The following is a 13,600-nucleotide window of genomic DNA, read 5'->3' on the forward strand; positions in this document are numbered from 1 at the left end:
CTGTTGTTAGTCTTGAACTTATTCACTGACATAGATCTCCTTTAACCAAGTGAATTGTAAACTCCTTGAAGAAAAAGCCCATGTCTTTACCTTTACATCTGTTGCTGAGGCTCTTATGATTTGCCTTGTTTGTACTGAATTCTTTCAAATATAATGTAATTGTAAATGTGAAAGATAACTTTTTAAAATTAACATATAATATATTATTTGCCCAAGGGGTACAGGTCTGTGAATCATCAGGCTTATACATTTCACAGCACTCACCATAGCGCATACCCTTCCCCATATCCATAACCCCACCACCCAATCCCTATCCCCCAACACCCAGCAACCCTCAGTTTGTTTTGTGAGATTAACAGTCTCTTGTGGTTTGTCTCCCTCCTGATCCCATCTTGTTTCATTTTTTCCTTCCCTACGGTAGCATTATTGATTTAATAACTGCTATGCCGGGGTGGAGAGAGGAAAAGATTACCATAAATACACATGTTGAATGTAAGATACATCCTGCTTGCCACAGTGTCCAGAAATTCTAAACACGCACGTGCCCACGTACAAAATACACCTTGGCCCTGAGGCACTGTGGAACTGACTTGGATTCCGATCTCTAAGTTCGATTATTAATACTGCCCGCCATGAGGTCATTTATTTTAGTTCTCATAATTGCAGTCCCATTAGTATTTTTCTCAGACAGGATGTTGGTGTGAAACGTCCTGGGCAAAGAGAGGGAACGGTTTCCAAAGTCTGCATCCGAGCCTGTGGGAACCGTTGCCCTCAGGGGGTGATTCTGCAGAATGAAGCCCCTCATCTCGGGGCACTCACGCTGGTCCCCGATGCTCCAGGAACATAGCCTGTCCCTCCTGTCCCCCTCTCCCTGGTGTGCTGGGCCACTCACCTTTGTCCCATCTCAAGGTGTTCTCTGTGCAGTTCCTTGCCAGACTGTTCTTCCTGCCTTCTCTGCCAGAGCCCTGCCCTCCCCAGGGGGTCCGGAGAACTTCAGTTTAAATAAAACTTCCATAAATAAATGAATGAATGAATGAATGAATGAAAGAAAGAAAGAAAAAAAAAAAAAAAACTTCTGCAAGGAAGCCCAGGTCAAGTTCTTTGTTATACCTTTGCCTAGCGCCGCCTGTCATTTCCCAACCCATTCTACAGTTCTTTATTGAGGGCCAGACAGAGGACGAGCCGTGCTCCAGGCACTGGTCGCGGAACTGTGAATGAATCAGGAACAATTCTCGTCTACATGGAGCTTACCTTCCAGTGGAATAATGGACGTGGAGATTTCCTTTGTGTACTCACGTATCCTGTCTAACACCTTCAGGACACTTGGGGGGTGGTTACTATCATGCTGTTTATTTTACAAGCGGAAATGCAGACGCAGAGAGGCTAAGTAGCACATACGGGCTCACAAGGCTGGCGAGGCGCGACCCCAGCCCTGCAGTCTGGGGCCCGGGTTTGCTTTTTTCACTCTGCCCTGCTACATCCTTGCTGCGTGCGGGCGTCAGCGAATTTCCCACCGCTTTCTGAGCTCCTGATTGTCTTCTAGATTCTTGACTAAATTGCAAAATCCATGGTTTGGAGTGACAGACTTATCCTGTAGACAGAGTAATTCTGGGGAAATTCAGAACTGTTCAGTGTGTCTATAGGGCCATAATGTTCTTACGTCTGAATCCTTATCTTCCCAAAGGGCGTAGGAAAGGCTCAACTTAAACTCATTATTTTATCTTCTCTTGGCTCTGGGTTTCTGTCTACAGGTTTGTGTTAGCTCAGGCCATAAGGAAAGAGTGTTGGGACATTTGGGACCACTTTGGATATCTGGAACAGTGTCCAAGGTAAAAGTCAGTGGGTGAAGTGAGAAAAAAGGAATCCAGAATGATTTTGGAAATGAAAGAATCCATAAAGCCATTGTCTCTGAGGAAGGAACAGAATCTGGGAGTCATAGACTCCTTCTTCCACCTCTGCGCTGAATGATGTAGTTTCTACTGAGCTTCTGATTCATGGACAGTCCTGAGAACACAGTGTCTGGGTGCCTCTGGGAAAGTGGGAAGGCAAAGTTCTGGGATTATACTGAGAATCAAGAAAGTTGTTTATTAACCTTGGCTTCTTGACTGAAAAAAAAAAAAAGAAAAATCAGCACCTTGTTAGTCTCTTATGAATGGTTCCTGCCCAGATTAACAACAAATCCATTGGAAATTTTGATTCTAGTTAATGTCCTTTAACCAATGTAGACAAGAATCCTGAACGCGTGTGAAATCAATGGGTCTCGTTGCGTGGAGTGTTCTAGGCTCCCCATGCCTGGCAGTTCTTGGAGCTGGATTTTCACAAGCTTTTTGTTTTTGTTTTCACAGGATGTGTGAAACTGGGGAAGGGCTGTTTATCTTTCAAACGCGAGATGGGGAAGCCATCTACCAGAAGGTCCACTCCGCTGCCCTGGCGATAGCGGAGCAGCACGAGCGCTTGCTCCAGAGCGTGAAAAATTCAATGGTACGTGCAGAGTCTCTTCCTTGTGACCCAGTGCATACCCTTGTAGAATGGAATTGTAGAATCTTTATGCTGAAAAATATGGCCTGCAGTATTTGAGCAGATGGCTTTCTCTTGTACTCAACTGTGTATTACTTGGATTAAATGCCATTTTTGCAAAGCCCCAAGAGCCAGCTGGTGGCACAGTGTCCGGACATCCCTGTTGATCTGCTTTGTACTTCACTTACTACTTGTGTATGTCTTTATCAGTTCGGGCTCCTCCAGCAAGTACCAGAGGACTGGGTGGCTTCTCAACAGTAGAAATTTATGTATTTCTCACTGGGAGGCTTGGTTGTCCAAGATCAAGGTGCTGGCCTATTCAGTGTCTGGTAGCACCGACTTCCTGGTTCATAGATGACTGTCTTTTCTGTGTCTCACTGATGGATGGGGCAAGGGAGCTCTGCCCTCATGACCTGATCTCCTCCCAAAGGCCCCACCTCCTAACCCCATTACCTTGGAGGTTAAGATTTCAATATATGAATTCAGGGAGGGAACATCATCATTAGTCCACTGTCATGAGTATGTTCATCAGAATTAATTTGGATGCATATGGACACCTGTAGATACAACTGTGTAGATTATCTCCCTATAGGTATATATTCATAGCTGTACCAGACATTATCCTTTCAAATGGTGGTGGGAGCCAGACAGAAGAGGGCTGAAGGGAATGGGGGTAAAATATCAAAAGCTTGGCCAAGACCAGAAGACTGTTGATGAGCCTAAGGGCTCCACGTAGGACATCTCTTGATTTTTTCCAGGGAAGCCAAGGATTTGAGTCTGTATATAACATCTTGTAGTTTGCCACTGTTGGAAGTGAATTCTAGCTAAAACCAGCAAAAAACAGTAACGCTTTGTGGGCCAAGGGAAACCTGTGCAGAGACTCCATCCTGCCCAGAGCCATGCAACTCCCATCTCTGGTTGGTCAGCCTTCACGGACGTTGATTCATAAAGACAACACAAACACAAATACCCATGAGCACAGAGCTCCCTGGGATTACCTGCCCTGTTCATTGCATCGTACTAGGGACTGCACAGAGAGTTAGGATTGAAGTCTTAAGGTACAACAGTTAAAAGTAATGCAAATCATGCGTTGCAGCTGCACATACATGCATAGAGCCTCGCATCTGGAAGGAAGTCTGCAAAACCAAAGGGAACTGGGCCGGCACGGTAAGGTTAGGGTAGTTTGAAAACGTATGATTTAAACATGTGGGATGGTTGAATTTAAAGCATCGGAAAAGCATGCCCGAAATATGATCTGTCCCAACGTGGCATCAGATTATTCCCATAATGACTTGTTCATGCAGTGATCTGGGATTTTAGAGCATAGATCAGCAAAACTTTCTGTGAAGGGCCAGCCGGTAAATACTGCAGGCTTTGTGGAGTAAGATGTTCCCTGTTGCAACTACTTGACTACTTGCAGAAGCAACTCTAGATAAAAATGTAATCTAGTGGCTATGACTCCGCTGCAAAGCAAATTTATTCATGGACACTGAATTCAAATTTCATGTCATTTTCACACATCATGAAATATTCTTCTCTTGATTTTCTCCTCACCAATTTCAGAATATTATTTTGAGCTAATGTAGTCTTGGTATCCATTTCCCCTATGCCTACAAGTTCTGGATAGTGCAGTGGAGATAGATAAATGGATGGATGGATGGTGGATGGATAGATAGATAGGTAGACAGAGAGATAGATGGCTGTAAAGTAGACTTCAAGTCCACTTGGAACTTTACAGGGCAACATTTCATTGCGTTAAAATTGTTTATCTGTTCCATTAGATGCTTTTAAGCCTCTGACGGAGTTTTTCCAAGATTACCTTGCTGGTAAAGCCGTCAATTAGCATAAATTGTTTTGTGCTTGAAAAGCAGGTTTGGTATGCACATGTTTTTCCATTTACAACCTCCTCATTACTTCCACTAAAAATTAATCAGGAATATGAGTAATTCGTTTAGATCATCCCTTTGCACATTTAACTGGAAAATAATGTTGTTTGCTCTTAATTTGCTGTATGCTTAATGAGTTCCGTAAAATGAAAATGATTTTTAAAGTAACAACTTCCTGTTTTAGATGGAAATGAGTAAGCTTCAAAATGGGATCTGAATCTCAAGGATGTTAAGTGGGGATTATGAAATGCTCAAAATTAATGTACGTGAATCAGTCCCTGATTTGGGGAGAAAAGAGACGCCCCGGGACAATAAAGCCAATGAAGACAGCCCTTCCAGCTCCGCCCCCCCCTTCCCGGGGTTACTGTTCTGCATTTTCTGGTACCAAAGAAGGGATCCACATAGATCTGGCTATTTTCTCAGCTAGGAATTGCGTGTTTACCACTACTGGCTTGCTTCTCTGGGATAGTCCAGGTCTTAAATGGAGAAAGATGGTGATGCCCACCTCTGGGCTCAGCCTCATTATTAGGAATCCCTGACCCACTGTTGGCTGCCTCTGTTATAAAAATTCCCAAGACCACCTCTACAGACAGGTGCTTCCCCGAGGGACCTGCACCTCTTTGAAGTTACAGCTGTAAAGTGCATTGGTTGGGATCAGACTTGTGACCTGAACCCAGCAGCTGTAAAGAGGAGGTGTGTAGGTCCCATCAGAGGAACAATAGTAGTGATAGGCTGAGTCATTAGGATACTCCAAAGATGTGTCCTACTCCCTGGAACCTATAAATGTGTCCTTATGTGACTAAAGGGAGTCTACAGATATGATCAAGTTAGGGCTCTTGAGATGGGGAGATTATCCTGGCTCGTCCAGGTGAGCCGGTATTATCACAAGGGTCCTTATGAGAGGGAAACAGGAGGAGTAAGAGGTGAAGTGACAGTGAAAACAGAGTGACAGAGAGTGAGAGATTTGAAGTTTGTATGCTGATGGCTTTGAAGGTGGGGGAGAGAGATGTGACCCGAAGGATGGGGTACCCTAAATGCTGGAGAATGTAAAGAAGTGTTCTCCCCTGGAGCCTCCAGAAGGATCCAGCCTGGCCAACCTCTTGACTTCAGCTCAGTAAACTGGCTTTGGACATGTGGTCCCAGAGCGGTAATAGGATACAGTGAGGTTGTTTAAGCCCCAAGTCATGTGATTTATGACCACAGCCTTAGGAAGCTAATACAGTAATGATATCCATAATAATAAATACGTATCTTGTGTCTGCTCTGGAACAAGCAGTATTTTCAGGACTTTCTAACCCGACAACCGCTGCTATATGGAAGGCCCAAGGCCGCTAGCTTGGAAATCATGGGACTCGAATTTGGAGCAGGTGTTCTGGGAGAGCCCTGCTTTTCTCCATATCACTCACGACTGGTTTTCTTTGTCCTCCATGAGATTAGCTTGCCGGTGTTCTAAAAATACCAAATTAGTGACCAGTGTTTAAAAATTGAGAGGTTTCACATAAACTCTGATTTCTTTGCTATCTTTGAAAAGTGAAAAAGTCTGACAGCACTCACCTTATACCCCCCAAGGCAACAACAATGAGATATGCCTGGTCTTATCTGCCCTCTTTGGGGCACTTGCCCACAGTCCCTACGTCCCTCTGTTGTTACTCTCCACAGGTTGGCTACACAGCTGTGGACTGCCGATGTCTGGCCTGTTTGTTTTCTATTCTTTCATAACAAAGTCCCAACGACTACACACCATAACACAACACACATTAATCATCTTACAGTTGCAGGAGGCCAGGAGGGTTGGCCTGGCTTCAGTTCCTCACAAGGCTGCGATGCTTCAGGCACATCTCAAGGTTAGACTGGGGATGGGTCCACTCATGAGCAAGTGTGGTTATCGGTGGGACTAGTTGCTTGTAACAGTAGGATTGCAGGCCCCAGTTAGTTGCTGGCTGTGGCCTGGAGGCCATCCTTGGCTCCCAGAGGCCACCATCAGCTCCTTACTGCAGGGGCTCCCCCAGCCCACCACGGACTTCATCAAAGCCGGCAAGAGGGAAAGTTTCCTTGCGCACCGCAAACTGCACAATCCTATGTATCCTAACCACGCAAGTGACATCCTGTCGCCCTGTCTGATGATTAAAAGCAAGTCACAAGTCCTTCCTATAGTTACGGAAGAGACCCACACAGAGATACCCGGAGGAATAGACCATGGAGGCCGCCATCTTGGTGTCTGTCGCCACACCACACAAACGTCCAGAATGGTATTTATTTAGTGCTTTGATTTTTACCTTTGTAAATACTTCCTACTTGAGGGTGTTTTGCTGATAATACCGTGCATCTCCTGGCCATCTGCTGTCCATCTTTAGTCTCTTCCTTCACAGCAGCCAATACTGTTTACCAAGCCTCCTACGATATGCCCAGCACTTTGCTTGCTTTTTCTGTCATCACTACCTTAACTGGAAGGTAGATTCATTCATTCATTCCTATTCATTTGTTCATTCAAGAATGTCCATTGAGGACCTGACGTGCTCTTCTTGGTGCCCCAGGATGTAGTGGTGAATGGACAGTAAGGCTCATGCTCTCGTCGGGCTCACGATTCAAGAGTATTGTTCATGACCTTTGACCTGGAAGGAAACACAGTCTCTGCCAGAGAGATGAGAAAACTCACTCTCAGAGTGGTTCCGTCACCTGCCTGCAGCCACAGAGCTCCTTACTACCGGAGCCAGAAATGCAAGATCCTTATGTCTGATTCCTAAACCTCTACCCCTCGTCACAGTGCCTTGCCCCATCGGAGAGTCTGAAAGCTCTCCTGTCCCCACTATGTCTCCACTAAGAACTGGCTTAGTGTTTGCAAATTACCTTGAATACCAGAGAGCCTTTCGGAAAAATCTGTCAACTTAGAGTATGCCCTAGAAGATCCCTGTTACAAGAAATCCTGTTTCTTTGGGTAGTTTTGGCACCAAATAGCAATATTATATTTCAAAATCCCTCTCTCACGTTCTCACTTTTTAAAAGCAAAGTGTGGTTATTCTGTACTCTAGGGAGTGCTGGGGGGTTGGTGGCTGGAGTGCTGGGAGGGAAGGACAAACTGTTGAATGAGATTGAGCAGCGAGAACTTGTTTGCTCACCAGCTGCCAGCTGGCCTGCCGGAGAAGCCACGGGGACTCTGCTGGGACAGCTCGGGACTCCCCCGAGCAGCTTTTGCTATTTTTGCCACCTTGGAGATCAGTGTCTGTGACAAAGTCTAATTTTGGACCAAGGAGTGGTGGTGTGTGGGATGTTCCTCATTCCACCCCTGGGCCTGTCATTTTTAGAATTTCCTTCAAGGCTAATCAAGTGATAAAGTAGAGGAAGACTAATTTAGCAGGCTTGCCCTAGGGGCTGCAGACAAGGCTTCATCCAGGGTGCACCGAGGCCCCCAGGAGACATTGATACCGAGGCCCCGGGGTAAGACTTCTCCCCTGTGCCCTGACTGTGAACCCAGGCTTGAGAATTCATCTGAACCCGTCTTTGTCACTTTTTTGGGGGGTTTGCCTGATTTATAGGTTTACTTCCGAGCTTGGTTTTGCAAAGAAAATGTAATGAATTTGTAGAATTCAAGTGGCATTCTTCCACAATTCTGGAAACCACAGTAATTCTTACTCAACCTAATTCAAAAAGCCATAAACTATCCCCTTGGTTTTAATAGAGAGAGAATCAAAGAAATCATAGAATCCATTTCATTACTATTCAGAATCTGAAATAAGCTCTTCCTGGATGTTTTTATTTTATTTTTATTATTTTTTAAATGTATCTAAACACTCTTCTCCCAGCTCAACCTGCTCCTCTGTTCCCAAACCATCCCCTCAAAAAAAAAAAAAAAAAAAAATTAAGTTTTATCTCTTCTCTTCTTTGTGGGCTCTGGTTAATTGGGTTCACTTATGGATTGATTTATTGATTATTTAATTAATTTGTTTGTTTCTTTGTTTATTGTGTACTGCTTAAAGCAATTATCAGCTTTTTCCCACTCCCAAGTAAACCCTTTTTGTATCCTGGCATAATAATTACGATTCAAAAACCTTTTGTTGAACACCTGTCTACTGCTTGCAAAGAAAGCATTGTGGTAAGTCATATGGAGAACATAAACATGAAAAAAAAACAAACAACCCTGTTTTGAATCTTTACCCGAGCTTAAAATTTAGATAAGGAGTTACGATTTACACCCTCAGTGCATTCAGCGGTATAGTCCTGTGAGTTCAGTTTGCTACAGTCTCCTGGAGGGCAATTTGTCCTTGTTTATCAAAATTAAATTCACTTAACTCTTTATCAGCAATAATACTGCCAGGAATTTATTCTAAAGATAGGACAGAAACAGATGAAATTCAGGTTTCTTTCTTAAATTTGCTATGACTTTCGTTCTGGTGTATTAGGGGGGAAATGTCATTTTTGGAGTACGTCCTTCCAGTCTCTTATAATAACCTCATAACTTGCGACGTGCAATGGCGGATTTCAGTAGTCCCTTTACTTGGTTATGAAGTGCTGCCCTAGCTTATGCAACTCCTCCCCATAGCTAGGCTCCTGGGACCTAGCCATGGTCATTGTCAGCTGGTGGCTCTGTCTCCACAAGGAAAGGAAACAAACTGAATGATGCCAACAGGTTGTAGCTTTGAGTATAACTTCTGACACTAATATTGATGTTTAAGATGGTGCCGCCGTAAATAGGCAGCCCGTGGAAAGCCTGATGGTGGTAAGACAGCAGCAGTGCATGATGGGAACTGAAGATGTTCATATGAGAGCAGAGAGTGCATCTGGTTGACCAGATGGGCAGTGGTGAATAATACAGTTTTCCAAAATCAGTCATCACAGAGAGGGCAGAGATGGTGTTGGTGCTGGGGATGGAGAGAGGAGTAGGATCATTTCAGTGACATTTTTAATCAATGTTGAGAAGTTAGGAAATGAGTGATGTATCCATCTCCAAGGGTTGGTGAACATTTTCTGTAAAGGGTCCGATAGTAAATATTTTATATTTGGGGGGGCCACATATAGTACTGCTGCTTCCTCCTCCTCCTCTACCTCTTCTTCCTCCTTGACTCCCTCCCCCTCTTCTTTTTTACTTTAAAAATGTAAAAACCGTTCTTAGTTCTGGGCCATAAAACACAGGCCACCAGGATTTGGCCTTCGGGCAGTAGCTCACTGACGGCCCTCTGCATCTTGGCTTTCATTGTTAGACACAAATGTACTTTGATTATTAATCAGTCCCTCTCTTCCATACCATGTGATTTTGCTTTTTCTCCTAGGAGTTTACTGAAAGCAAAGCAATAATCCCAAATGCCTGTCAACAAAACCAGAGGCCATTTTTTATTTTAACCAGAATCAATCATTTTAAGAAATCATTTAATAGGGGTTTCAGCTTTTGGTTGCCCCAGCAGATGTGCTCACCTTGTATGGCTCTTTTTTTCATGCTCTTAAAGTGTTGGGTATGACTGGGATCTGCCAACCAGAATGTTGCCTAGAGAATGCATTCAAAGGTGGTGCCAGGATGGGCTGTTGTCGCCAACTATGCAAGTTTCAATATTTTAAGGAGATCCAATTATTTCTGTGGAACTGGAAATCGATTACATGCTAGGTTCCTACCCAAATATTTATCAAGCCATGCAAGCATGAAATACAATTCCTCCTCCACTATGTGACAGGGTGGGGGGGGGATAAAATTATCTATGGATTCAGCTTCAGGCAGTAAGGAAATTTTGGTGGAGTCCCCAAATGACCAGAGCAGGGAAAAGGAGTTAAGACGGCTGAAGATGATGGCACAGGTGTTGGGAGCTTATGTGGGGAGACCACTTTTTGTTTGGTCTACAAGTGATTGGCACAGATGATATCTTTTCAATTAAATTAGTTCCCAGTGTTTACAGTGGAAGGTTTCACATAAAATACATAGTTGTATCTTTTGGAGAACTGAGACTATCTGGTAACAGCATGTCCACCTGAGTTAAAATTGAGTGGTAGCTACCATTTTGAGAGGATGAATGACCTTCAGGGCTGCCTAGTTCTTGTCGTTTCTTGTTGTCTCAATAACCAGAAGACTTCACTGATTTCTGCTACCTGCATGACCCATGTAGACATTGAAGTTTGCAACCCCTGCTTCAGGGGAACAATACATACCTCTTGCCCTTTAGATTTTTGCCAGGACATCTATGTCCCTGAGACCTCTTTTTATGGAGGATTGTGGCCATTTGCCTGGTAGCAGAGGCTGGCTCTTACTGGGGAGACTGTCAGAGTAGATATGCACCAGGGACTCTATGATGCAAAATGCAAAAAGAGTAGGTATGAATGTGCTCCTTGGTGACTAAAACCAGCTGTGTAGCCTCTGACAGAAGAGCAAACCAGACTTCTGTATTTTTCACTCAATAAGGAAAAAAAAAAAAATCACATGGTGAGCTTTTAAAGGCTCTATTACGTATAATCAGTAGGATTACCCTAGGAGTTTTTTCCCAGCTGGGACACTTTTGAGAGTCAAGGTCAGCCTTCTTCAGAGAAGATTGGCCTTGTAATTTGCAGGCCCGATTCACAATGAATACATAAGGTCCTTTGTTCAAAAGTTAAGATTTTTCAAGATGGTGATGGCAGAACGTCAAACCAAGCATGGGGCTCGGTGTGGCTATAGGGGTCATCTGCCCTTGATGTTGGCCCTGATGAAGAGTAATGCCTGCATGACAGATGTAAACAGGACGTAGCCAGGAAAACTGAAATGTATAGTCACCCTAAACCGGTGATTCTCGGTGGCTAGCAGTTTTGCCTCCCAGGAGACATTTGGCAGGATCTGGAATCATTTTGGTTGTTAACACAGGGTTCGGGGTCAGAGGCCAGGGATGCTCTGAACATCCTATAATACGCAAAACAGTCCCCCACAACAAAGAGTAACCTGATCCCAGATGTCAGCAGCGGGAGGTTGAGAACCCTGTTCTAACGATTGGCAGGTTCTGCGTGAAAGCTGGGCCAGAAATTGATGGGTCACTGTGTTTGGGATCGAATGTCACTTTTGCTGCATGCAGCTTGACCTCCCTTTGCCTTGTTTACTTGATGTGTCATCGGGGGGTGATAATCATAGTGTGTATGCCTCACAATGTGGTGTGATTCACACGGGTTAGTACCTGTAAGGCACTTCGGAGGAGCATAGGAAGAGTCAGGTGTGAGCTACCATAATGATTCCCTTTTTGCTCACAGAAACTGGCATGGATGAGCTGGGAGAAAGAGACTCACACTGTAGCAATGGCGATGTCCAAGGCAACACCAGGAATTTGGCTGATGGGGCTGAATGCTGTTGTTTGTTGTTTCCTTAAGATCTTCTGTGGTGTTGGTGCGAGCATCAGATTGTGAGGTCAGGCCCCTGCCTTAGCTGTGGGGCTCCAGCAGGGGCTGGCACTCCGCAGGACCCTGTAAATATGCCCAGAGTGGTGATACCCACTCCGAAGTGCAACCGAACAAAGTATACCATATCTGCATGGCCCACCCGGGACCACCGTCCACCTCTCCACTCAGTAGACTCGTGCCCAGAGTAAGCATAAGACAGAAAACACAAACCACCCCTTTGCTCCCTGGTCTCAGTTCCAGCATGTGCACCGCATCATGTCACAAAAGCATCTGCTTCTGGTGAGGGGAGCCGCTGAGTTCAGTCGGACCCTATGGGATTTTTGTCCCAGGCATTAGCTTCAAAATCTAACCGAGTTACTGGCCAGTCTTCTAGAAGCTGGAAGCCTCCAGAGGGCAGAGGCTGGGCTCCCTGTGTCTGTAATACGCTCGGGGTCTGGCACAGGACTTACTACATGTTTGTCGGATGAACAAAATCCGGGTCAAGTGGGCCATTTTATGAGGATAGAGAAAAAGAAAAATGAAGCCCAAATACCAAATCCAGTTCCCTCTTCATGCCACACCGAGGCCCAGGTTTCAAGCAGGTCTGCTTGAAGAGGTTGTAGAAAATAGACCCCGAGGGTATCAATTTCAGTGCACGGATGGGGAGAGGATTTCCTTAGTAAAGAGGCATAAAAAGTTACCAGAAGCAAAGGGAGCAATGATTTTGTTTTATGCATGTGGCTGAGAACTCAGATGACTCTGAATAAATTGATGCAAATCACTTTCATTCCCCATGAAAATAACCGTTTGAGTGCATCTGGTGTTCAGCAAAATGCTTCCCTTGGAAATTTGGCCCCAAACGGCTGGTTTCACTAACAGTCTGCTTTCCCAAAGCTGTGGGTGACAATGGAGGCATTGTTTTAGCGAATCCCATTCGCGTAGTTGTGTCTCTGCTGCACTTTCCCTTAACAGGAAAGCGGGCTTGCTCTCCTCCTCACTTTTTCTTTTCTCTGTCTGTCTCTCCTTCTCTTTGTGACATTCCACGGGGAAGCCTCTGCCGGGCTGTCTTGCCTTGACACGTCAGTAGTACTCTGGGGTAGCTTGGTAGCATTTTGGTGATGGGAATCCCCATCACTTTTCCTGCAGATGTCGGAAGGAGGGAGAGGGGTTAGAGGAAGTCAAGACAGCGCTTTGGGTGGTTTAAGCCAAACATCTGTCACAGCCGGAATCAGGATCAGACTGCCGTGAGAATGGGTTTCGTTAGGAAGCTAAGGAAGGGCCACATGTTTGGCAGATGCTAATTTCCACTTGAGAGAAGGCCCCTGGGACCGTGGGGGTCTGAGGGCCTGGCAGAATCACTGGTAGCTTCTGTTGCCCAAGTTGGCAGGGGCATAACCCTCTCCTAGCAGCCTAGACTTCTGGCCACTTGCCATTTCTCTGAGCTTTGGAAGTAAAATTCAGGTGTCTTATCATTCAGAACAGGATTTGAGCCCATTCTCTCTTTTTTTTTTTTTTTAAGATTTTTTATTTATTAAGACAGACAGAGATCACAAGTAGGCAGAGAGGCAGGCAGAGAGAGAGAGAGAGAGGAGAAAGCAGGTCCCTGCTGAGCAGAGAGCCCGATACAGGGCTCGATCCCGGGATCCTAAGATCATGACCTGAGCCGAAGGCAGAGGCTTTAACCCACTGAGCCACCCAAGTGCCCCAGATTTGAGCCCATTCTTTAAGGCCTTTGTAACCACCTCAGTGCTTTGTAGAACACACGGATGGTGGTAGGAGCTTTATACCCAGAGTAATAAAGAGACCAGTCCTACATGCTGGCCCAGTGTCTTCGGCAGGTGACTTCACCACCCTTAGTGTTTGCTTCTCACTCTGTAAAG

At 45.1% G+C, this 13,600-nt stretch overlaps 1 protein-coding gene across 4 annotated transcripts in view; it reads left to right on the forward strand.

The window, feature by feature from the left end:
• The window catches only part of DOK5 (docking protein 5), a 156,581-nt gene that overhangs the window by 118,645 nt on the left and 24,336 nt on the right, over positions 1-13,600 (forward strand). For all 4 annotated transcript variants that reach the window (XM_047746338.1, XM_047746335.1, XM_047746336.1 and 1 more), the window contains one exon: positions 2,346-2,481. In XM_047746338.1, coding sequence (XP_047602294.1) covers positions 2,346-2,481 — 136 coding nt within the window. The remainder of the gene's footprint in view (positions 1-2,345; positions 2,482-13,600) is intronic.

Source organism: Lutra lutra, chromosome 9 (genome assembly GCF_902655055.1).
Source record: "Lutra lutra chromosome 9, mLutLut1.2, whole genome shotgun sequence".
NCBI classification, from domain to species: domain Eukaryota; kingdom Metazoa; phylum Chordata; class Mammalia; order Carnivora; family Mustelidae; genus Lutra; species Lutra lutra.